The 26,313-nt window shown below is 21.4% G+C and overlaps 10 protein-coding genes across 10 annotated transcripts; 6 read left to right on the forward strand and 4 right to left on the reverse strand.

The window, feature by feature from the left end:
- Positions 1-533: 533 nt before the first annotated feature.
- Positions 534-2,177, forward strand: PBANKA_0832100 (conserved Plasmodium protein, unknown function; the record flags this gene model as incomplete). Its single annotated transcript, XM_034564504.1, has 1 exon — positions 534-2,177. One exon carries the CDS (start codon positions 534-536, stop codon positions 2,175-2,177), a length of 1,644 nt encoding a protein of 547 aa, XP_034421295.1.
- Positions 2,178-3,800: 1,623 nt separating this feature from the next.
- On the forward strand, positions 3,801-5,222 carry PBANKA_0832200 (PUB domain-containing protein, putative; the record flags this gene model as incomplete). Its single annotated transcript, XM_034564505.1, has 4 exons — positions 3,801-3,818; positions 4,002-4,080; positions 4,277-4,987; positions 5,128-5,222. The coding sequence occupies 4 exons, from the start codon at positions 3,801-3,803 to the stop codon at positions 5,220-5,222; spliced, it is 903 nt and encodes a 300-aa protein (XP_034421296.1).
- Positions 5,223-5,527: 305 nt separating this feature from the next.
- PBANKA_0832300 (conserved Plasmodium protein, unknown function) lies at positions 5,528-6,507 on the reverse strand (the record flags this gene model as incomplete). Its single annotated transcript, XM_034564506.1, has 3 exons — positions 5,528-5,785; positions 5,940-6,070; positions 6,270-6,507. The coding sequence occupies 3 exons, from the start codon at positions 6,505-6,507 to the stop codon at positions 5,528-5,530; spliced, it is 627 nt and encodes a 208-aa protein (XP_034421297.1).
- A 2,002-nt stretch (positions 6,508-8,509) lies between these two features.
- Positions 8,510-9,387, forward strand: PBANKA_0832400 (conserved protein, unknown function; the record flags this gene model as incomplete). Its single annotated transcript, XM_034564509.1, has 2 exons — positions 8,510-8,605; positions 8,731-9,387. 2 exons carry the CDS (start codon positions 8,510-8,512, stop codon positions 9,385-9,387), a joined length of 753 nt encoding a protein of 250 aa, XP_034421298.1.
- A 609-nt stretch (positions 9,388-9,996) lies between these two features.
- Positions 9,997-12,204, forward strand: PBANKA_0832500 (PIH1 domain-containing protein, putative; the record flags this gene model as incomplete). The annotated part of the gene is made up of 2 exons (XM_034564510.1): positions 9,997-10,366; positions 10,613-12,204. 2 exons carry the CDS (start codon positions 9,997-9,999, stop codon positions 12,202-12,204), a joined length of 1,962 nt encoding a protein of 653 aa, XP_034421299.1.
- A 470-nt stretch (positions 12,205-12,674) lies between these two features.
- On the reverse strand, positions 12,675-13,502 carry PBANKA_0832600 (proteasome subunit beta type-6, putative; the record flags this gene model as incomplete). Its single annotated transcript, XM_034564511.1, has 1 exon — positions 12,675-13,502. One exon carries the CDS (start codon positions 13,500-13,502, stop codon positions 12,675-12,677), a length of 828 nt encoding a protein of 275 aa, XP_034421300.1.
- A 1,365-nt stretch (positions 13,503-14,867) lies between these two features.
- On the reverse strand, positions 14,868-16,089 carry PBANKA_0832700 (adenylate kinase-like protein 2, putative; the record flags this gene model as incomplete). Its single annotated transcript, XM_034564512.1, has 4 exons — positions 14,868-14,942; positions 15,067-15,160; positions 15,278-15,590; positions 15,747-16,089. The coding sequence occupies 4 exons, from the start codon at positions 16,087-16,089 to the stop codon at positions 14,868-14,870; spliced, it is 825 nt and encodes a 274-aa protein (XP_034421301.1).
- Positions 16,090-17,890: 1,801 nt separating this feature from the next.
- PBANKA_0832800 (conserved Plasmodium protein, unknown function) lies at positions 17,891-18,902 on the forward strand (the record flags this gene model as incomplete). The annotated part of the gene is made up of 5 exons (XM_034564513.1): positions 17,891-17,940; positions 18,075-18,114; positions 18,432-18,471; positions 18,584-18,619; positions 18,763-18,902. 5 exons carry the CDS (start codon positions 17,891-17,893, stop codon positions 18,900-18,902), a joined length of 306 nt encoding a protein of 101 aa, XP_034421302.1.
- Positions 18,903-19,054: 152 nt separating this feature from the next.
- On the reverse strand, positions 19,055-22,462 carry PBANKA_0832900 (protein MAM3, putative; the record flags this gene model as incomplete). The annotated part of the gene is made up of 5 exons (XM_034564514.1): positions 19,055-19,101; positions 19,199-19,255; positions 19,455-21,809; positions 21,891-22,286; positions 22,399-22,462. 5 exons carry the CDS (start codon positions 22,460-22,462, stop codon positions 19,055-19,057), a joined length of 2,919 nt encoding a protein of 972 aa, XP_034421303.1.
- A 2,522-nt stretch (positions 22,463-24,984) lies between these two features.
- PBANKA_0833000 (profilin) lies at positions 24,985-26,194 on the forward strand (the record flags this gene model as incomplete). Its single annotated transcript, XM_034564515.1, has 4 exons — positions 24,985-25,065; positions 25,303-25,416; positions 25,688-25,946; positions 26,124-26,194. 4 exons carry the CDS (start codon positions 24,985-24,987, stop codon positions 26,192-26,194), a joined length of 525 nt encoding a protein of 174 aa, XP_034421304.1.
- Between the last annotated feature and the right edge of the window lie 119 nt (positions 26,195-26,313).

Genomic DNA, 26,313 nt, shown 5'->3' on the forward strand with positions numbered 1-26,313 from the left:
TACAAAGTTTTAATAGGATTGTTATCATATTATCTTAAATATGCATTTCATATAGGCGTTAAAAATAAACAAGTCTAAGATACTTATAAATTATTCATTGTTTTTATTTTCCATTATATAATTTATTTAAGAATGCATGCATGCAGAAAACTATAAGGTTATATGACTTATCTTGTATTATATAAGGATATTAAGGAAATCATTATGAAATTGTAAAATGTCTAATGTGTTTATTAACGTCTTTAGTTAAATATAATATTTATTTTTTTTTTTAATTATTATTTTATTTATTAATATACATTTTAAAATATTTATTTTTTTTATATTATATTATTATTTTATTTTTTTTACAAGTTTGTAACACCAGTATTCCTTAACTTATAATTTTCTTTTTACTTTAAAAAATTGTATATATTTTTTTATAACTATTATTTATAATTTTCCATTTATCCTTAAAAATAAAATTACACTGACATTTATTAATTAAATCCATAATAATCACACTACTAAATATACATAAAAAAAATACTAAAATGAAAGTAACATTTAGCTTATTTTTTATCCTTGTAATTGCAACCAAGTTGAACTCTAAATATAATGTATATTGTTCTAAGGATTATATTAATGAATCTAACGAAGTTAAACATAGTCCTTATATCTTTGATTTAAGTAGTTATGATTTAGATAGACAAAATAATTTTTTAATAAATTTAAAACACGATGAACCTAAACAGAATTTGAGAAAAAAGAGAAATGAAAATTCGCTAGAATATTCAGAGGAAAATAATTATAATACTGATGAATATATGACCCCAAATTATCCTAATGATGTAATTTCGCCTGAACAGTCAGAATATGAAACCCCAAGCCCAAATTATCCACGACAATATCCCCCTGATTATGAAACATATGACACCTCAAATATAAATGAAAATGAATCTTCTTATCATAAAAAATTAGAAAGCGAAGCCTTTGAAACGCCTGAGCTTCCATACCCTAACAATGTAAAAACCAAAAAAAATTATGATAATTCAGGTGTAGAATCCAATAATGAAGATACCACCGAAGTTAATTACAATACAGAACAGATAGGTATGAATGGAATTTATGACAATAATGAACCAAATGGAATTTATGAAAATAATGAACCAAATGATTTTGATAAAAATAAAGAAGCAAATGGAATTTATGAAAATAAAGAAGCAAATGGAATTTATGACAATAATGAACCAAATGGAATTTATGAAAATAATGAACCAAATGATTTTGATAAAAATAAAGAAGCAAATGGAATTTATGAAAATAAAGAAGCAAATGGAATTTATGACAATAATGAACCAAATGGAATTTATGAAAATAATGAACCAAATGATTTTGATAAAAATAAAGAAGCAAATGGAATTTATGAAAATAATGAACCAAATGGAATTTATGAAAATAATGAACCAAATGGAATTTATGAAAATAATGAACCAAATGATTTTGATAAAAATAAAGAAGCAAATGGAATTTATGAAAATAATGAACCAAATGGAATTTATGAAAATAATGAACCAAATGGAATTTATGAAAATAATGAACCAAATGGAATTTATGAAAATAATGAACCAAATGATTTTGATAAAAATAAAGAAGCAAATGGAATTTATGAAAATAATGAACCAAATGGAATTTATGAAAATAATGAACCAAATGGAATTTATGAAAATAATGAACCAAATGATTTTGATAAAAATAAAGAAGCAAATGGAATTTATGAAAATAATGAACCAAATGATTTTGATAAAAATAAAGAAGCAAATGGAATTTATGAAAATAATGAACCAAATGATTTTGATAAAAATAAAGAAGTAAACAAGCCAATCCATAAAAATGTAGATATGCATAATATTTTTATGAAGGGAATCGATTTATGTAATGATATTTTTGATTTTAGAAACAATAAATCTGCATTTAAGTATGAAAATAATATGAATAAGGAAATTATTTCAGAAGAATCAGCAAATAGTGAGAAAAATCAAATTCCCATTGATAAAAAAAATAATATTGATTCCAAATCCGTTATTTCAAAAGTTTATGTAATAGACAATACACTTGAACAATATATGAAAGATATATATTCCATATTAATAAATATACAAAATACTATTGAAAAAAGTAAAACAGTTGTAGAATAAAAGAAAAAGTATACTGATTCCTTCCATTTATGGATAAAGCAACAATGTACATGTATATTTATTTGGATTCATATTGTAAATTAAATAAGCACTATTTCATGCGAAAAAAAAAATAATAAAAAATAGTATGTGTGCATATTTACATAATCCTAAACAATACAAAATTATACATTTGTGTAAAAACTCAAATAAATATAAATGTTACACATTCATATATGTATACAATTAAATTTTTTTTTCTGAATAAATTGCCTTCGTTGCAAAGGCGGAATATGATATATTCATGCAAAAAAAACATAAAATAAGTAAAATGTAATTTAATAAAGCTATAATATATATCTTATATATACATACTATTGAGAAAATAAAATGATATAGCATATTTTTGCAAACAAAAAGTATATAAGTTTTGATCAAAATGTTCAAGGATCTTGATATATCTTTTATAAAATGTATCACTATTTTTTACTTATGACCTAAAGATCTATTTTGTTTTGCAACATGCTTTTATTTTTTATAGTACATATATATGTAGTTTTTTTATTTTTATTTATATATTTTTTGGTAAATAAATGTAACTTAAACCTATAAAATTTGGTATAAGCATTTAAACAACTTTTTAAATGCAACTAAAACATGTTCACATACTTTTTTCAATTATTAAAATAGTTTTATGCTATTATTTCTTAACGAGACATACATATTTTGTTAAAATTATGTCGCTACCTTTTTAATCGTTTTATATTGTGATTATGTTGTTCTATGCTTCTTCTCTAATAATATATTGAAGCAAAAAATGAAATAAAAAATTGAAACACATATCTAAATTTAATAATAAGAACATTTTCTTTTTCTATCCTCATATATATGTGCAGTAAAGGGCAGTTATATACATGTGTATTGTAAATATATTTTAGGTTTTCTAAAAAGTTAGCATTTTTTACAATTAAAAAATTACTATTCAATTTAAGCTAAATGTCTCCATTTATTTGTTTTTTTTAATTGTAATTAAATTACTTTTGGGGCGACTTTTAGTAAATATTAGAAATATATGAACATTTTTATTCTTTTTTATTTAAAATAATATATATTAATTCAAATGAACAATTCTTTATCATTATTTTTTACAAGTTTCAATAAGGGTATGCTTATCATAACCATCCAATAGAATATGATATATTTGGGAAGCTAAGGAAAAAAAAAGGAGATCAGTTCACCTGATTTATAATATATTTTTTTTAGCTATAAACAGAATAACAAAGAAAAAATATTTGTACGAATTTATGTTCCTAATAAGAAAAGTTAGCAATATTATACAATCCAATGAGTATGCATATATGTGGAAAGTTTTTGTTTTTCGATTTTCACCAACGATGAATATATTATATTTATTGCTACAATTGTATATATTGTGCATGTGAGCACTTTCAACAATCCTCACATATTTACAATTTTTTTAGTTTGGATAGTTTAATTGTATATATATATGTATATTTGCTGGCCATTTTGTCGAATTATCCAAAAAGAATTTGTAAATAATAGATAATAAGGGTATCATACTTGCCCACAAAGAGTAAAAAAAAAGAACGAAATAAACACATTCATCCAATTAAATCAATAAAAATGGAGGAACATAATAAGGTAAGGAAAATACACTATTATGAGGGGTAGTAAAGAAAAAAAATATTAACATATACGAGTTAGCCATTGTTTTCTATAGCTATTTACATGCACAAGTCATATTATATATATAGAAATTTGATATAATTATGAACAAATTGGCTATTTATTTTTATCATTTGTTCGCTCATTATTTAATTGTAGATTATCGATCAGCTAATTGAATTGGGATATTCTAAGGAGATAAGTATGAGAGTTATAAAAATGAGTGAAGCTAAAACAGGTAAATTAAATCACACGCTATAATAATAAATAAAACATGAAATAAAAATAATATATTGTGTGTGCAATTTTCGGTTCATTTTTTTAGCCATTTTTGCGTTACTACATTTATTTCATACACCAAATACATAGCATTCCTCAATTTTTATCTTTCAATTTTATTGTGTTGGTTTTGCTTTTTTAATATGATTAAACAGTTGACGAAGCCTTAAGTTGGATTGAGCTCATTGAGGAAAACCCCGATGTTGTGAATTCAAAATTAAATACAGACAATAAAGCTGAAAATGTTAGTGAAAATGTAGCAATAGACAAAAATATAGAAAGTACCAAAGAACAAAAACCCAAATTAACTCCAGAAGAAGCCCAAAAAAAAGCTATTGAATTGCAAAAGAAAATTCGAGAAAAAAAATTGCAAAAAGAAAAAGAAGAAGAAATTGAAAAAGAAAAAAAACGAATTGCTATGACAAAGGAAATACAAAAAAGAAAAGAACAATTAGAAGAATATGAAAGGAAAAAATATATAGAAAATTTAGAAAGGGAAAGAAACGAATATAAAAAAGAAAAACAAAAACAATTAGAACTGCTAAAAAGGGAATATGAAGCCAAATTTTCTATGGCTTATAATCCTGATAGCCAAAAAAAAAAAAGTATAGAAGATCTAGGAGAAAATCAAAAAAGGGACGAAATCGCTATTTTATTTAACAATTTAAAAAATAAACATAAAAATAATAAAACTGAATTAATAAGTTCATTAAATATTTTAAGAAAATATTTTAGTAATATAAAAGATAATATTTTAGAAAAAAAATTTCAAAAAATTAAAAAGGAAAATAAAGTGTTTATTGAAAAAATAAAAATATATGAAGAAATGATTACCATATTTCTCTTAGTTGGATTTGAAGATACAGGTTGAGAAGAGAAAATATGTCATCTTGTTTTTCTAAATATTGTGTGTTTCTGTTTTTTTTCAAAATTATGTGTAACATGACAAACATACATGCCTTATGAATATAAAGCCACATTTTTTTTCGACATTTTTTTTTATTAGGCGAATTCTATGTTATAAAAAATTACCCTAATACATATTTACTTTCTTCTGCCATAAAGTTTATTGATTTAGTTATAAAAAATCTAAATTCATAGGTGAGTTTTAAAAAAAAATAGTTTATATTGAAAATATGCATTTTTATGAATGTAACAAATATATTTAATAAAAAAAAGTAATATTCAGAGAAAATAAGTGTATAAAATATATGAATTCAAAAAATTAAATAAAGAAAATATTAAAGAATATGGATTTTTTTTTAATTATATTTAATTTTCCTACACTTGACCAAATTGTTACATAAATAATAACATGCTTAAATATATTTATATATGCTTAATATATTTGCATGTTATATACTTTTAATTATTGTTACTTTTTTTTTTTTTTCATTTGCAATATCCTATAGAGAACAGGGTGCATAGACCCAAGAAACTATAAGAACATTTGTTAGGAAATGAAAAAAAAAAAAATTTTTACTTTGAAAAAAAAAACAAATATTTGAATATAATTTAAAATATATATATATAAGTTCCTTTTTATTTTTATAATTGAAGGAGTTATATGCTTCTAGTAGACAACTACTTACGTCTTTTTTAAATTGGATAACTTTTGATTGTGTCAGGTATTTTATCGTTCTTATATCTATTATATTATTTCTCTATATAAATTAAATAATAATTAACGGATTTAATGTGTGTGAATGGATTTAAGTCACATTTATTTGTGTATATTTAAACACAAATATATATATATATATATATATATATAATTTTCACATGAAATATAAAGGATATAATATTTGTAATACTTACAACGAAAATGCAATTTAATATCCTTTTTAAATGTAAATATTTATAATTTTGTAAGAAAAATATAGATTTTTTTAAATAGTAAAAAATATAATTTGTTGGCTGTATAAGTTTATCTTCACAATCAGGTTTGTCTATAAAGGAAAATGAAATAATACATCATGCATAATTGTGTGTATACATTTGCATAGAAACTGACAATATTTTTTATTCAATATGTTTTATATTGTGTGTAAAATAGCCACATAATACCTATATTAATCTGGATCAATTTTTAAGGTTAATATATACATTCGTGTATATGTTTATTTATTGATTATTTTATTATATTACCTTTGGGGATATATTCAATAAACTTGTATAGAACATTTTGTTGTGAAGATATATTATATGTATTTCTGTAATTTTGAATAATTTTATAAATCTTGAATTGTTTGTATCTGGTTTTAAGAAATATTAAAAAATATATAGCCTCGATTACGATAAAACATATTACAACATAGTACAATATATATAAACATATATCTTTAGTAATTATATAAAAGGTATTTATTAACTCAGTTATCTTCATTTTTGTAATTGTTTAAAAAAATAGAGGATATAATCAAAATATTAACATTGTACTAATTGTCTATTTTATTCACAAACATGTGCTGATTTAAATGTTGGTAATTAAGTATACCATAAACAAATTGTCAATAGCATTTTATTATTTTCCACATTTATATATATATAACATTATATAATTTTAAAGCTATACAGTTTATAATCATGAAAACTGCAATAAATAGTTTATTTAAATTAAATTTTTTTTTTTTTAAATAATGGTCAAACGCATTTTTTTTATTTTTCAAATTATTTCGCCATTAAAATATTATATGTTAATACTATAATAAAATAAATATCGTATTTGTAAATTTTCATGAATTGTTTTTTTATGCAAATTTGTAAATTTCCATGAATTATTTTTTTTATGCAAATTTGTAAATTTCTATGAATTATTTTTTTTACACAAATCTGGAAAATATGTACTTATCGTTAAATAAAAAATATATGAATCTAGAAACACAAAATAGATTAAAAATATAGATAAAATTTCCGTTTAATATAATAAATATATTGCTTTTATACTAACTGGGTATTGATACATATTTAATATTATTTTGTTATTTAGTATATGATGGAACGCTTCGACATTTTATTTTTTTTAGAAAATCTATCATTATATATTTAATTTATAATTGTTTATATCGTAAATATTTTTTGAAGTTGATTTGTTTTAATTTTTATAGAAAATTTTACCAACATATATTGCATAATATATAGGAGGATCACCCATTTATTTATTAATATTTTATTTATGTACATTTTTTAATTTTAGCTGTGACAAAATAAAAAAAATATAGTAAAGTTTGTATTCATAAAAAATTGTATAATAATTTTCGACATCTTAATAAATACAACACTGTTGAATTATTATCACTAAAAATATTTACTTAGAATTTTAATTTTTTATGGTCTAATTACATTACAAAATAAAAAAGGTAATATATCAAAGGAAACCATAAGGGAATTATAGATATGTAGTTTTATTCCTTTTTTTCCAACTTGTACATGCATTTTTATTGTGTGTAAATAAAAAAATGTGAATAAGGAACATATTATATGCATATTTTTAAAAGTAATTATTATTACACATAAGTTTCGTTTTTTTATTGTTACAAATATTCTTTTATTATTAATGCAGTATTTCTAATATTAGTATTTATCATTTTATTTTCTTTTAAATAAGCATCGCTCAAAGGAATTTTAAAAGTCTTTTTCTTGTAAATTATTTATAGGAAAAACAATTCATGGTAATATATTTGTTTTTTCCATTTCTTTCTCTATATTATTTTCACATTTTCAAGGAAAAAAATTTGTGTTTTTATAACATTAATCTACATATATGCAATAATTTTTTCTCTCATTAAAAGAAAATAATAAGCCTTTTTTATTTGCACACACATACATATATATATGCCCATAAAGGAAATAAAAAACAATTCAATTAATGTATAGCAAATAAAAAAATATTATATTTTAATTCTTTATATTGACTTCAATGGTGATTTTTTACAAGTATATATACGACGTTTATGTTTTAAAAATATGAATTGAAAAGTAAAATATGTACTAATTTTGTTTTCTCTTTTTAAAAATATATTTGAAATATTTTAGACAAGAAAAATAGATTCAAATTCTTTACAAAAAATATATTTACACATTAAAGGGATATAAATGAAGGAAAGACATTATAAAAAATTTATATCTTTTACCTGAACAAAATATACTAATAAAAATCTTTAACAATTCCTTAAATCGCGTTTAGAAAAAAGTATACTTGTGTAAGCATATATATATGGGATATTATGTCAACATTTTAACGAATATATATTAAATAACAAAACCATAAATTTTAAAAATAAAGATATACAATGTATATTACTTACATTTAATATGCAATAGGCTATTATTTATTTATATAAAATTTTAGCTAGCTGTTTTTTTTTTTTTTTTTTTATGAAGAAATAATGGAAAACCAGCTAGATAATATTCTTTCATTTAACTCCTATGAAGAGTATATAAAAACAAAAATAACTCCAACTGATTTATTTTATATAGAAGATGTAATTATATAAATAAAAATAAATTAAGTATTATATCTTGTACATTATACTGCCTTTTTAAGGTATATAAAATATTTGTTTAATTAATACGACAATTTATTTTACTTTTTTTTTTTTTTATTAAGGAAGAACTTATATTTGAGTTATTTTCATTAGGCATAAAAAGCCGAGGGATATTAAGTTATGAAGATTTTCATAGTACATACAAAAAAGGGAATAAAAATGAAAAAAAGGCAATAGAAGAAGGAAATAAAGAAAGCATAACATATGATATTAATTTGTTACATAGTAATGTAAAAGATTTTTTTTATATGATAGATTATCATTTGCATTTTTGTCGGAAAAAAAAAATTAGCACTATTTTGTTTATTCGCTATTTGAATAAACAGAAATATGAAATTAGCTCTTATATAGATATTAATAATACTAAAATTCAGGAAAAAATAAATAAAAAAAAATATATATATGCAAGTAAAAAGGATTTGTCTTATTACAATTGGCATAATAATTATATATGTACAAATGATAGTGAAAACTTTAAAGTTGTAATTAATAAAAAAATAGGATTTATATTTAACCATATCGATACAAATAAATATTTTATTCTTAATTCTAATAAAGAAACAATAATGAAATTAAATGACAACATTTCTAAAGACGTTACTAAAAAAATAAATATCAATGAAAAAGAGCATGCAATAAAGCTATATCAAGATGTTAAAAGCGTCGAGCTTAAGGTTCCAAATTATTTACAGTGTATCCTGTACACAATCCATTTATAAAGTTTATGACATTTATCCCTGTTCTTTTATTCTATTATTGTTCGATTTATTTATTAATTTTTTTTGAGGAATATATTTACACTTAAGCAGTTAGCTACTATTGCACTTTTTAGATAGCCTTTATTTTGTTCGTCCCTTAATAAGATTAGTATATTTTAATTTAATTATTTTGTTTTGCTTATTTTCCCATTTATTTTATTTCATTATTATAAATTTTTTTTGTGTGTGTGCATAATATATTTATTTTATACTTAAAAGTAAATAACAGTAGAACAAGTAGTTTTATCGTCTCTATTAAAATGTTTCGAAAAAAAAAGGACAGGAATTTTACGGGATCGTTTAATACATTTTCTCCAAAAAATTTGAAAGGGATAAAAATATATTTTTATTATGAACATATTTTTTTATTTCTAACAAATGATAATAAAAAGGGAAAATAAAATAAAATAAAACAAGTTAAAATTTTATCTCAAATTATTTGATATAGTTATTCCTTTAAATAAAAATAAAATAACAATAATATAATAATTGTATAAACATTTACTATTTATTTAATAAAAAATAAAAGCATTTCCTGACCTATGCTTGTGAAATACATATGAATTTTATATGATGGATGATATAAAAATAAGTTATGAAGAAAAAGAAAAATTTCAAAAAGCCTTTAGACAACATGAATTTCGAATTTTATTTGATGAATATTTTGATGAAATATCAGACGGAAAATATAGAAAAGAAAAAGAGGACTATTTATTAAGTTTATATTTTAAAGGGGAATTAAAAAAAGACCAAATTTTAATTAAGCCTAATGAAGTATTTTGTGTTAAGACAAAAATCTTATATTCAAATCAAATGAATCAAAACTTATTTATAAATATATGCACACATCCAGGTATTTATAGTATTTCATTTGAGAGCATTTCAGTAGGAAAAATTAGCATACCTTATTCACTATCCCAAATTCGACCTGACAAGCAAGGTAAAAAATTAAAATAAATTAAATGGGAAAAATGCACATGCAAATGTTCCTAAAAATTATTGCACACAAAAAATATAATAATATATAGTAATTCTTACACACCCCCAATATATATATTTATATTTTCATTTTGCGTACAATCGTGTTGTGTAGTTATATTGTATTTGTGATATTTGGGTTTCTTTACTAGTGTTGCTGTTATTATTATTGTTGTTATTATTATTGTCAAATTTTATACCTTTTAAGGAGATCAGATATGTTGCCTTACAATAGATTGCTGTGTTAATCCTTTAACTGTGGATGCAATAAGAGCATATAATGAAGTTTTAAATTTTTTGCTCGAAAATGTTTGTCAATGTATAGAACAAAATTTTATGAAAGATAATGAAAAGGTGTGTCGAGATTTTAAAATTTTAAATGATATAATTTGTAAAGGTGATAAACCCTTTTTATTATGTATAAATAAAAACTCTATCATAAAAAGTGTTTTAATAGATGAAGAAAAAAAGCTAGATCAATTAAAAAAAGAATTTGAAAATAAAGAAACTATTACAACAGAAAATGATGTTAATAAACTTTTGAATAAAAGTAAGATAAAAACAGAAATAAAAAATAATATCCAATATGATGAGAGCAATGTGATACAAACTGATGAAAATGATTTAAATTCATGTGAAAAAGATGTTTCGAAAAATTTGAAAAAAAAAGAAAAACAAAAATATTTCATATATCATCAAGGCTCATTAAATACATCATCCTTTTTCAAACTAAAAGAGTATGAACATATTTCTCTAAATTTACCAAATAAAATAAAAATTTTAATAAATATTGATAACTATGTTAAGAAAAAGGATATCAAAATAGATATAAAAGAAAAAAAAATGGAAGTTATATTTAACAATATTGAAGAAAATTTAATAATTGATTTGCCATATCCATGTGATTCCAAAGATTATTTATGTATTTTAAAAAATAAAAAAAAAATAGTTGAAATATATTTAAATTTATGCAAAGAGTTTGTCAAAAGTTATACTGAAAGATTGTATAGAGAATATATTTATAAAGAAATAGATGATAATAAGGGAGGCTCAGATTCGTTGGAATATATTGATGATTTAGTGAAGCATTACGAAGTAGAAGAATCACAAAATGAAAAGAATGAAATACAAAACCCTGTCAAATTTAGTGAAAATATATCATTAGATGATTCTAACTCTTTATCGGGAAAATGTACAGAAAAGGGTTCAGAAAATGAACAAGACACATCAATAGAATATTCTAGATGTGCAGACAAAGATAAAATAGTAATAAATAACCCTAAAGATTCATCAAATAATTGTCTAAATTTTGATGAAAAAAATTTTTTTTTTAATTTTAACATAGATACAAAATTTAATAAAGATTCTAATAATAAGTCTAATGATATAGAACCATGCACATCTGAAGAAAATAATAAAAAAGAAAAAAATATTTATATAAAAAGTGATATGAATAATGATGAAAACTATATAGATGAATATAATATTAATTTACAAAACTATCAAAATAGTAAATATAATACAAATGATGTTAAAAATGTTTGTACTTCGAAAAATTTAAAAATCGAGATGGTTCATGATAGAAAAATTTATAATTCCAAACAAATTGATAAAAATTTTATATTAAATGAATATAATAACAAAACTGATTATGTAGTGAAAAAAAATAAGGACAAAATAGAGATGGAAAATTTAATTTTTGAATTTAATGAACAAGAATTGTTTAATTATGATAATATGTACGAAAATATAAACAAGGAAATGTTTTTTTCATCCATATTATGGGCAGCATATATATGAAATATAACTAACTCGGTTTGTTTTTTTGCTTAACATTTTATATATGCCATCACATTATATTACATATATGTATATATACATTTCTTTATATATTTGAACATGGTTAATCGTGGATAATGAATATTTTGTTTACAACCATTTTATTTCTATCCCATACAAACTATGACAAGAATTGAAATAAAAAAAGATGGATAATATATGAAAGATAAATAAGATAGATATATTTACTTTTGTATTAAAAATACGATAAAAATTTAAGTTATTGTGTAAATAAAATGTGCATATTGATTTTGATCATTTTAAGTTATATAAATGGATAATTATGCATCGTTTTTAAAAAGTTAAGTATATAAAGAAAAATAAAAAAGGATAAAAAATAACATTTAATAAATAAACATTGGGGAATGTTTTCCTCCAAAAATATGTTAATATAACTATATATTTACTTAAAATATATTAAAATTTCGAAGTTAATAATCGAAATGTATTTGAGTATTTGTAATAGTATATTCTTCTACAAAATTTTTGGTTATATTTAAAATTCTTACAATTCCACCACTGCTATTATCATTATATATAGCATATTTAACACAATTTAAAATAAGATCAAAACATTCTTTTTTTGTCATATTTTTTTTATATTTATCTTGTAAATAAGATTGAATATAAATACTTCCACTTCCACTAACTGCATAATCGTATTTTTGAATTATACTACCATTTAAATTAACAGAATATAATTGTTGTTTTTTTATTTTATCATAACCACCAAATATTAAACCACATGACAGAAAATTATTATTTGCATAAATAAGTTTTTTTGTTATATATGCAACATTTTCTACTAATGGGTTATAATCCATAAATTTATCATTATAGTAATATTTATTTTTAGCTATTACATTGTTATTATTTATATTATTAATTTGATCAATATCAATTTCTTCATCATTTATATCATCTGTTATAACTTCATTTTCATGAAATCGACCTTTTTTTCGATTTTCACTTTTCATAGATGCACAATAATGTTTTATTACTTCAATTACTTTTTGGCTATGTGCAGATGCACCACTTCTACATACATAAATATTTTCATTGATTCTATTTATTTTCCTCGAACACTTATTACTAACAAATGTTCCAGATGATGTTCGAGTATCACAAGCTAACATAACACCATGTTCATAAATTATTCCAATAATTGTTGTACCATCAGAAATAGGAGTTCTAATATTATATTCATTATTAATTGAATCTTGATTTATGTTATATATTTTCATGGGTTCTATTTCCATTTTTTCACGTTTTGAGAGTGTAAAAACAAATTAAGGTATATACTCTTTAGGAAGTATAAAAGAAAAGAATAGAGAAAATAACAAGGATTTCCTAACAATTTATATTTCTAAAGTTTTATGCGTTTTGAAAAATTTCGTATATTGCTAATATATATTTAGGTGAACGTGTGTTTTGTTTTTTCCTGTTTTTTTTTGAGGGCTTCAACTTGTTTACTGTAATGTAAAAATGGGCACGAACTGTGTGCATAAGTTGAAAAGCAAAATAAGATATGACTATTATATGGATATGTGAATATTTGGGCTATTTTTCAATGGGTAACCTTTTTCATGCGAAGAAAATTGTTTAAAAGGCTTTTCAAATTAAAAAGGGATTTTAGTAACTCTTTGGGAGTTTTGATATAAATGTAGAAATTGTTATTTTTAGTTTGATATTCTATAAGAAAATAGTATTATATGAAAATTCTAAATTAAATAATAATATTTATTTAGAGAAAAATAAAAATAAAAAAATATAAGCAAAAAATGATAACTTATTGCTAATTTGTTTATTTAGCATGTAAAAGTTTACTTCATTTGAATATTTTTTTAAATTGTTTTTTATATAATAGAAAAATAATTAAATGCAAAATATTATATTCTTGTAAATAATTTTTTTATAATCAGAAATATAACATTTTCACAATTTGCATTAATAATGTATGTAATTGTATACATAGTAATTGGAAAAAAAGAAAGAATAAAGAAAAAATACACTATATATGTATGTGCATATTCTTATATTGTTTTTTCTAAGGTTTTGATGATATTTATTGGATGGGCTTATACATTTTTTGTAGTTTATTTATTAAATTCATTATATCAATTTACTTTTCTTTTTTTTACATAGTTTTGCAATAAATTTACACCATATTTTTAACAGTTGAATATATGTAATGTTTATTTGCATATACATCATGTATATACATACATACATACTTGTAGCATTTGCTTTCTTTCGTTTTTTTAATTTTTAATTTTCCTAAATGTTTATAGTTATAACTATTGTAACACATTTAAGTACACAATTTATTTTTTTTTGAAGAAAATGTCATTTTTATTATATAAAAAATTATAAATATGTCAAAATGGTTATAAATGTCAAAATGGTTATAAATATGTCAAAATGGTTATAAATATGTCAAAATGGTTATAAATAGTTATTTTAATTGGTAAATTTAAAAATATTTTCTTTTATCTTTAATATTCCTAGTAAAAGAAAATAGCTACCTTCCACTTACATCCCATATACCAAACTACAAGGTATATGTGTGTGTTTACATATATATATACCTATTATCGATAAATAAGGTGTTATAACGGATAATTTCATTTTTTATTTTTATCCGAAATATTATCAGAAAATAGTGAATTCCATTCATCTTTATTTTTAGCTACCATATTCTTGATACAAAATATGTAAAGCATACAAATATGTGTATAAATAATATATGTATGCACAACTAATTATAATTATAAGGAACAAATTCACATATTTACATAATATATATATTGGTATGAATATTACCATAATTTGATCAACAATGTTTGTTTCATCAAAATCTTTTAAATTTATTACTTTCTTATTATTTCCAATAACTTCTAATACTCCTGGAACACATCTGTGATAATTTTTTTATGTAAATTAATTGGATGTGTCGAAATTCAGTATTATATGTAACATTATAATTACTTTTGTTATTTGGTGAAAATGAATAAAAAAAAAATAATTGACTTACCTTAAATATTCTTTTACTTTTTCTTTCAAAGGATGTGTAGTTATTTCTTTTATTTCAAACAAATTTGATTGTTCATCATAGATCTGATTATTGTTATCTAATATTATTTTAACATTATTTTCTTTTTCGTATTTTTCATATATGTATTCCTCATCAGCAATTAATACAAAAACATGAGAAGGTAAATATTGAAGGCAGCTATTTGCTTGTAAATTAGTTTTTGGAAAATCTTGAATAACATAACCTCTTTTTTTTTTTGCGTCTAAATTGTTTATATGCTTTTTAACAACAGAACATATTATATCATCGTTTACTATTGCAAAAAAAAAAAAAAAAAAATTTGAAAGAATTTTGAAAAATTAGAGGATATATTTATTAGATAGAACTATTTTTTAAACATAGTATTATGGTTTATATGAGAAATATTATATATATATGTGTATAAATATGTTTTTATTTTTATAAATACTTAATATTTGATTTGATTGTTTATCTTGGATATCGTTTTCTTTACTGGAAATGTACGAGTTAACTAAATGTGACACATCCAGATGGTAATAATCAAACGAATTAGCAATAGAGGAAGATATTGTTGATGTAATTTTTAATGATGGTGGGCCAATTATGAATATTTTATTTAGGAGAAATGAATATATATTGTTGTATATATACAAGTATACATTATCCGGTTTATTAATTAAAACATTTTTTGCAATAATGTCAAACAGTTTTTCAACATTTTTTTTGTTAATATATTCGTTCGTTTCTTCTTCGTATTTTTTCAGAGTTTCACTATCTAATAGTGTTTCCATGTTTTCTTATTTGTATATATATTTGGCTGTTTTTTTTTATTTTACAAATTTTATAATATTGATAAACATTCTTTGCATTTATTCAGAAAGGAGAACAAACATACCTATTCACATGCATGTACATATATCTATTTTCATATAGAACTATTCCGATATATATATAGAGATAGAGAGAAATAGAAACTGTTATATAATTCAAAGAATTATAATACAACTAAGTGTGGACATATCACAAAGTCTTTCAATAAACATGCACATAAATATTGTCTATATTTTTTTTATTATTTTTCTTAATCATATATACTATTTATATTATATGCATAATGCAAATTTGAACATGTTTATTTATTTTTTGAATAATTGTGAAAATGGGAAAAATAAAATGACTTTTGCATAAAATTTTATATTTTTAAATAGCTATTTAAGATGAACAATTTTTTATTTTTTCCAAATAGCCATTGAAAATTAAAAGTATCATTTAGCGTGAATTAATACGGAGAGTATTATTTTTCTTTATATGCACATAATTCGTTTCATATCTACTTGTCTTATATTTTTTTTTGTTATGAAAATTCCTAAAAGACGATTACAAAATCCTGTGTTTTTGATATCCATTTTTGTGTTAATTATAAGTATAGTCATTTGAATAATTTTATTATTTTACAAAGAAAAAATAATATGTCTTTTTATTATTTTAAGAAAAAAAATTAACACAATTACGGAAAATTTCATTGTATATTTATAACATTCTTAATTAATTATATTTATAGAAAGCGGCGAAAATTTTGAAAATAAAATTGTTTAATTTTATAAAAATAAACAGTTTTATGAAACCAAAATAGTTTAATGGTTTTGAGTTGGGTGCAATAAAACTAATGTTGATGGAATAAAAGTTCACAAATTTAAGTAATATATATGTGTGTGCTTATTTATTATATTTCCGTTTATATAGATAAAATAAAAGTGTTGTTTGTTAAAAGATAGAAACATAGAATTTTATTCAAATTTATAGTATAAAAAAAAGAGAAAAAAACGTTAAAAAAATTTCGAATATAATTGCATATATAAATGTATACAACATTTATTTTTTTTTTAAATTGGTAATTTTAATTGGAAAATTATGAACACTCTCTAAATAATTTAAATCAAAATTGTATATTTGGTAAAATTAGTTTGGTTAGAAGAATATAAATATGAATTGTTCATAAAATAAGTGTAGATAAAGCTAAATTAATAACTTATGAGGTCAATTTTCCCGGAAAATTATGTCGATTTTTTTTTTGGAAAATTCTAATAGCTACACACATGCAATTTATTATGAACATGATAGAAAAATTGTTGTAAAAAAAAAAAAAAAAATATCCTTTTAATAAATATAGTTAAAAAATAAAAAATTTAACACTCCAATGTCAAAAAAAGGAAAAATTGTTACATAAGTATAAATATGTACATATATAAATAAATACCAATGATTATTAAATTAAATGTTGAGGTGTCACTCGATCAATTGTCTACAAATTATCTTGAATTTACGTTAACGAGTAAAAAAAATTATATATAATATATTATATTAATAAAAAAATCGTTAAAATTTTGTTCTGATTAATTTGGTTAAGGATTTTGATCGCCTTTATTATTTTTGAAAATTTTTTATTTTTTTACTTTCAATAGATGTAATTCAGTGATATATATGCCAATTTATTTTAAAGCTAATACGAAGCGCGTTTATTATTTATTATATAAAGTATAAAATTTTTTAACAAGCTTGTTTTATATAATAAAATAATATATACTAGATAAAATGATGCTAAAGAAATTGTATAATGGACATTTTCGAAGAATGTCGTTGAGGTGTGTATTTTAAAAAAAGTTACTTAAAAGCAAAATATATAAATCAAAATGATGATATATATATTATATAAAGCGTAACAAAACATTTATTCACATATATTAAAAAAATTTACATAAAAAATGATTTTTAACAGCGATCCAAATGAAATCAGCGATTCCTCGAAAAAATCAATTGTAAGGAATATAAAAAAAAGAAAACATTAAGAAAATAGATAACGAAATACACTTATATTTATGGATACATTTGGATGTGTATATGCAGTTTACTTTACATATACATATCACGCTATGAAGAAACTACATAAGCATTGCGAATTTATTAAATCGTCGTTTTAAAATTCCAAATGCATAATAAACAAATTGCAAAGTGTGCATATAGCATACTGAAATGTATACTATTTATATGTATGTTATATTATTATTTGTTTCCTATCATTTACTTATTTATTTACTTATTATTTGGTTGTATTTATTTTTGAATTTTTTTCTAGGGTGATTCAAGCAACGAAGATAAAAATTGTGAAAATCAGGGTTTGAAATCGAATAGTTAAAAATGTGTATATATTCCTGCATTATCTTATTCCATTTTTTTGTTCTATTTTCTTCATTTTGTTATTTATTTATATATTTAACATTATTGTAGAGTATGGCCTAGTTAGCAACATTATATATGGAGCAGGTAACTATTCAATTTTATCCATTAAAAAAAAATATATATATACATGATTGAATATGTCTTAACTCTTCTTTGGGGTGTCAGAAAATATATTACAATGTTAATTTTATTATTTCTTTTCTTCACTTTGGGATTCCTTAATGCAGGTATCGGTGTCGGAGCAATCGGATTTTCCCTTGCAGTTTTGAGTTCAACAATTATTGCCTCAAGTTTAGTTTTTTCTTTATATTTGTGTGCAAATACATGTAATATAAGTGATGAAGAAATATTCGAAGAATGCATCTAACTCGTTCGGTTTAAGGTCAAAGATGGAACAAGAATAAATAGTTAAGTAAATAATTAAGTGATGATAAGAAATAATTGAGAAAAAATAAGCATGCTCAAGTTGAGCAGCAAGCCATGACATATTAAATTTGAAAAAAAAAAAATAATGACAATTTAGCTATTTTCAATCATCTCGTCAACTTTGTTATTTTCATAAGATTCTGAAAAAAATATAAAACAAATTAAAGAAAAAAAATGAAGCGACCAATAAACATTCAAAAGATCGTTTTTTTTGCAAGAAATATATTTTCACTTTACCTATGATCATATCCATATATTCATTTTTTGAAAGAAGTATATATTCACAATCCGTATCTACAAAAATAGGAATGAAATATTAGAAAAGTTATAGATTCGTATATATATATATATGCACATGAAGAAGTGAGAGTGTAAAAAGAGAGTCCAACGAAACATAACCAATTGTAAATATAAATAATTTTTTGCACATACTTAGAATATATTCAATTATGTTTAAATTAGTATTAATAATTTTATTTATATTTTTACTAACCTGTGACATAAGCAATTTTATTAAAATATACATGCTGAGTATACCATTTTTTAAATAAAATATTTATATTTTTTTGAAGAACATATGAATTTGACAAGTCCTTACTAGGGCTATGTATATAATTACTTTCTGGTTCTTCGTTGGAATTTTGATTTTCATATAACCTTTTTTTTTTAAAAATCATAGATATTTTATTTTTATTATTACTTTTTTTTTTTTTTTTTTTTTCTTGATAATTTTTTATAACATTAATTCTTTTTTCAATAATACTATTAAAAAGTTCAATAATATTACAAGGGCCTAAGGCTTCTAATCCAATAAAACATTTATCTCCATTTGTACAAGTATTTTCTTTTATATTTTTTACTTTTCCTTTTATTATTATAATTGCATAGTTTAAAAATGTATTATCTTTTAGTAAATATTCATTTTTATTTAAAGTATATATTGTTGTTCCATGAATATATTTATTCATTAAATGTGTGTCTATATATTTAAAATATATACTTTCTTTTAAAAAGTTTATTATATCGTTTTTATAATTAATTGGTTCTATTTTTTTTTTATTTTTTTTATCACTAATTAATATTATAGTTGAATCTTTAAAATTTTCTTGTTTTATTTTTTGAGAATATTTATCTAGTTCACCAGTATATTCTGATTCTGTATCAGAATGTTCTACACCATTTGTTTCCATTATAATTTTTCCTGAGTTTGACATTTGTTTTGTTTGATCAATGGTGATATTATTTTGGGGATTAATTTGATTTGGATTCCAATTTGGCATATCACGAACATTAAAAGCATCAACAGATTCATATGAATTTTTCCAAATAAAATTATTAGGTATATATATATCTTTTTTTAATTTTATAAAATCAAACTCATCAGTAATTTCTTCTTGTAATAAAATTTCAATAACATCTTCTAAAGTTGTAATACCAATGTGTGAATATTTAGGATCTGATTCTTCAGAATAAATAACTTTTCTCACAACAACAAAATGATTATTTGCATTTTTAAAAAAACTTAAAAGCGATAATACACTTTCATCATAATCTATTCCATATATATATCTGCCTATATGCTTTAATATATATTTAACGGGTATTTCTATATCTTTATTTCTTGTTATTCTTATATAATTTTTTATATCTAAAAATATATGTTCTATGTTTTTTTCTTTATTTAAGTTTTCGTTTATTGTAGCGTTTCTTGAAATGTATTGTTTTTTAAAATCGTTTACATCGGCATTCATATTTTTGGAGGTATTATTGAGATTCACTTTGTTTGAATTATCATTTTCATCACAATGTTCATTTGTTGTTTTGTCATTTTTATCTTTACAAATATGAGATTTTTTTGCATTTTTTATATTTTCCAAATAATTTATATGAATTGGTTTTTTATTAATATTGTTATACATTCTTATTTTTTTTTTAATATCAGCAAATATTATTTGATCAGTTTCTGAAATGTTAACATTTTTATTTTCTTTGTCTACCATTTGATCAGTTAAAAATTCAACAAATGCTATATTTTTATTATTTTTTTCTTTATATGGGTTTTTATACATTTTTTTATTTTTTTTTCTTTTTTTTTCTAATAATTTAGAAGGGTTTAAAATTTCATTTAGTGTAATCGAATTTTTCATATTTTTATATTTTTCATTATCCTTTACATTGTTCATATATATACTTTTAAATTCTACATTTGACTCATCACAGTTTTCACCAATAAAACTTTTGTCTATGTTTATTTTAACATGAGCATGTGTATCTATACAATTAGAATCATTTTGTTCATTAAAATTTTGTATAGGTATATCATTTTCACATTTTTGAAATTCTTTTTTTTTTATATCTTCTTTATTTGTATATAATGATGATTTGCTTTTATTTTTTAAATTTGAAGAACTTTTAATTACACGAAATATACTATGCTTCTTTTTTTTCTTATAATTTATATAGATAGATTTATCATATTTTTTGTTAAATTGAAAAGAATAATTATTATCAAATAGTATTTTATTAATACCAAACCATATATTAATTAAATCTTTTATATGTATTAATCCTACGACGCATTCCGATTTATTTCTATTTAAAACTGGAATTCTAGAAAATCCACTTTTCAATATTTTTTTAATAGTTGTATAATTTATAAAACTATTATAATCTATACCAAATACATAATCAATATCTGTCATTATATGTTTAACTTTATATTGAGACATTTCAAGGGCGCTTCCTACTATCTTAGCTTCATCTTCATGTAAAATATCTGCTGCACTTTTGTGCATATCTACCAATGCTTTCAGTTGTTTTTTGTTATACGTGTTAAGAACATCTTTGCCTAAAATAAGGTTAAGTATGAAGAAGTGATGCGTGAAGGGTTTAGGGTTTAGGGTTTAAGAAGGTGTGTGTGAAGACCTACCGACAAAATGATCCAGTATAAGACTTATGGGCTTAGCAAAAATGTAGAGAGAAAATTTAAGAAAATAAATAAGAGGGGCAAAAAAACCCCCAATGGCTAGTCCATGCTTTGAGCATATAGATTGTGGAATAATTTCACCAAAAATTGTAATAATTAATGTTGATACAATAAAAGCTGTAAAACCATCTGTTACTTCACTTAATAATAAACTAAAAGCCGAATTTACCATAACATTTGCAGTTATAAATGTTACTAAAATTTGATTTGTGTTATTTCGCAAAGGTAATATTTTTCTTGCATTTTTTGCATTGTTTAATTCCTTTTTATCTTTTTCAGATACTAAAATTAATAAGTTTAATTGGAGCATATCAAGCATCATTATCCCTAAAGATAGCCCTGATAAAGGAAGTGAAATGTGGATATATTTATGAATATATGAAGTTGTTAAAATTTTTCAGATTTATTATATATACTAATTCAATTCACATAATTGTATTGTTTTCATTACCCGAAAACAAAGCGCTTAAAACCCCGCATATTATGACACAAATTATAATTATCCATAATTGCATTTGAATGGTAAGTAAAAATTAAAAAAATTAAAATAAGTCAGGAAATAAAGTGTTTGAAATTGCGTGAAAACATATGAAGCAACGAAAAAGCACTGCTGATAATGAGTGTTCAAAATAATATCCAAACAAATAAATAAACAAAATATACAGAATAAACAAATTATACAAAATGTGCAAAAATAATAAATATGTATTTATGCAGTTATTTAATAGTTTATGTGAGAGTATACGTATTATTTATTTCTTGTTTAATTTTTTATTTTAAAATTAATTTCATATTAACAAAAAAAAATTAATAGAAAAATTCAAAGACTGACAACAATCTCTTAAAAAATATATTGATATATTTATTATAGATAAGAAAAGAAGAATAAAGAAAAAAACATTCGAAATATATTTGTTGTATGCATTAATAATTCAAGAGGAATTTTTTGTTTGCCATTCATTACTTTTACAATTTTTTTCTATTTTTGCTATTTTTGCTATTTTTACAATTTTTACAATTTTTTGCATTTTTTTTACATCCAATTTTAGGATATCAGAAAATACAAAATACATAGAAACCAATATTATACGATTAACATATGGTCTTTTATGTATATGCAAATTATTTGCATTCCATAAAACTGTATACATAACAATTAGTATTTTTTTACTAAATTATATCACAATGTTAGATTATAATTTTTATGAAAGAAAGGAATATACACAATATATATATACACTTTCAGATTGGTACAAATTAAAATTAAAAATATAATTAAATAGGTAAAAGTATTTTATTTCCATTATGTAAAGGTTAAAATTTTGGACAAAAAAAGCGCTATTTTAATGTCAAATTATCTATATTTTATAAAAAAAATATAAAATGAAAAGAAGAGAAATTGTATTTTTTTTATATAAATTTATATTTTGCATAAAAAATGATAAATCAAAATTGTTTTGAATAAAATATAATTCCAAATATTTCTGCCTTTTTTTTCTTAAAACTGTGTTATAATTTTTAGTTTGATGTATTGCGTTATTTTTTGTTTTATATTGGTATAGTTTTTTTTTTTGTTTGTGTTAAAGGCTTTATCATTTTCAGTTATTTTCGAAAGATGGACATTTAAGGTTTAACAGAAGAGAGTTACATTATATTCAAACAATATATGCATGCATACATAGATTATAATTTTATTTTGTTACCAAATAAGTGAAATATAGGTTTAATGCAAAAATAGATAAAGCAATATTATATAAAAATATATATTTTCCTTAAATTTTTTTTTTTTTTTTACTAAAACAAACATGGGAAATGGCAAAAGAAATGCAAGACAAAAAGATAAACAAATTTGTTTGGATATTTGATATATATATTGTAGAAAGTTTTAAGACTATATAATTTTTATATTCCTGAATTATTCTTAGATTATAACGTATTTCTTTTTTGGTTATTTTAATATATTGTCATTTTTATTTAACATTTTATTTATTTCATGATAATATGCTAAATTATAAGAAAAATGTGAGGGGGGGTACAAATAAAGGGTGCACACTCATTTGAATGTGCTCACAAAAAATGACGTTTGTTTGTTTTCGTCAAATTTATTGTACTATAATATAAAAATTATTTTATTGAATATCAACATTATTATTTTACAAATAAATTGAGATATTACACATTGCTACAATTATTTACTTATTTTTTTATTTTCCTATGAACAGTTAAAAAAAAAGGTAATTGCTTGAATTTTGAAAAAATTTATCGAGAAAATATATAAAATATTCCTACACTTTTTTTCAAGCTTGTTTTAATTTGTTATTTTTTGTTGTATTTATTCAATTTTTGTAAATAATAAAAAGTGTGCATGGGTAGAAAAATATAGCTCATTACAGAATAAGCAAATAAACATAACATGATAAACAAATATAACACGTATAAATAAATATGGATAAAGTAACCTTTTTTTTTAATAGTGCGTTTGCCTTTGATTTTATGATTTGCTCTTAAAAATATCACAATTTTCTCTTTTAAAAATGTCATAATTTTTCTCTTTGAATTTATTATTTACTTAAAAATAATATTTTTTTGTCGAGGAAAAAAAATAGAAAAATTTGTTGATAAGTTTACATAAAACATTTAAAACTCACGATGTGTGTAAAAGTAGTATATATTGGTACAACTTTTATTAAGACCGAAATGCACACTTTTTTTTTCAGCATATTTTATATAGCACCTAACAAAAACAGATAATAAATATAATGTTTTAAGTTTAAAATTTGTAAATGTAATTTATTCATGCATTTGCAAATTTATGCATTTGATCGGCGTAAGGCTTCGTCCGTTTTTCACTTTTATTTATTTTATTTTAATTTTTTATTTCATTTTATTTTATTTATTTTTTGCTCTTTTAAAAAGTAATAAATAAACTATTAATGCTTCCCTTTCCTCATATAATATATTTTAAGCCCTCTTTATTATTGTTTTTTATATTTTTTAAATTACATCATATTATATAAATAATTTTTAAGATAATAAAATGGAAGAATATTCATGGGAAAATTTTTTAAATGACAAACTTTTAGCAACAAATCAAGTTTCTGCTGCTGGATTAGCTTCAGTATAATAAAACAATTGAAATAATATATATGAATTGACAATATGATATATTAGGACATGCTTTATTATTATATACTGTAATGGGTGTATTGCTTAGTTTGAGTGTGCAAGCTCATATAGCTTTCTCAAATTTCGATACCCCACCTTTTTATTTATCATAATACTGTTTTTAAGATGTATGCTTATGTGTGTATACACATATCAATTTTAATATATTTTTTTTTGTATGATATTATAGGAAGAAGATGGAGTTGTATATGAATGCGTAGCAACCCCCGATGAAAATAATCCAGACTTTGATAAATGGTCTCTTTTTTATAAAGAAGATTATGATATAGAAATTGAAGATGAGGTAATAGATAAAGGATATAATATTAAATATAATAAATTAGATTTTTATCAGAAATGTTTTACTTTTTATTAAATGGATTATTATGAAAGTGTATTAATATTTATGAAGTTTTCAAATTTGATATATGTGTGTGTGTGAAAATTTTTTATTCTGATAATAGCTAGCCAAAATATTTATATTTTATTAAAAAAAAAAAAAAAATTTTCTTCGCTATTTATGCTAACCATATTTTGTTTTTATTTTTTTCGTTGGATAAATTAAAAATTTTCAGAATGGCAGTAAAACTACAAAAACAATCACAGAAGGACAATCAATTTTGACAATGTTTAATGAGGGCTATGCATCTGATGGAATTTGGCTAGGTGGAACAAAATATCAATTTATAAATATGGATAAAGGTTTAGAATATGAAGGACACAGTTTTGATGTTGCTACATGTGCAAAATCAAAGGGAGGGATGCACATAATTAAAGTTGGTGGTGGACATATATTAATTGTTTTGTATGATGAAGAAAAGGAGCAGGATAGGGGTAAACAAATATTAAAAGCATTAAAAATGTTAAAAAATCAAAGAATTCGTTTCATTTGAATATGAATAGTGCAATACGCTTTGTGCATATTTATTTATGCGTTTATAATGAATTGTATAATGGCTACCTGGGTATATATATTATGTTCATTTGGTAACTATTTTATTTTATTTGTAGGAAATTCTAAAAATGCAGCATTGGCCTTTTCAAAAGAGTTAATCGAAAGCACTGATACAGGTGCCGCATAAAATAAAGAAAATATTATAAAAATGTGAATAATATAATATGGACATATATGTGTATTACATTAAAATGCATATTGCATGGATGTATGCATATATATGTGTGTATTATTTATTTTCCCTAT

This window comes from Plasmodium berghei (assembly GCF_900002375.2).
Source record: "Plasmodium berghei ANKA genome assembly, chromosome: 8".
Taxonomy (NCBI): Eukaryota; Apicomplexa; class Aconoidasida; order Haemosporida; family Plasmodiidae; genus Plasmodium; species Plasmodium berghei.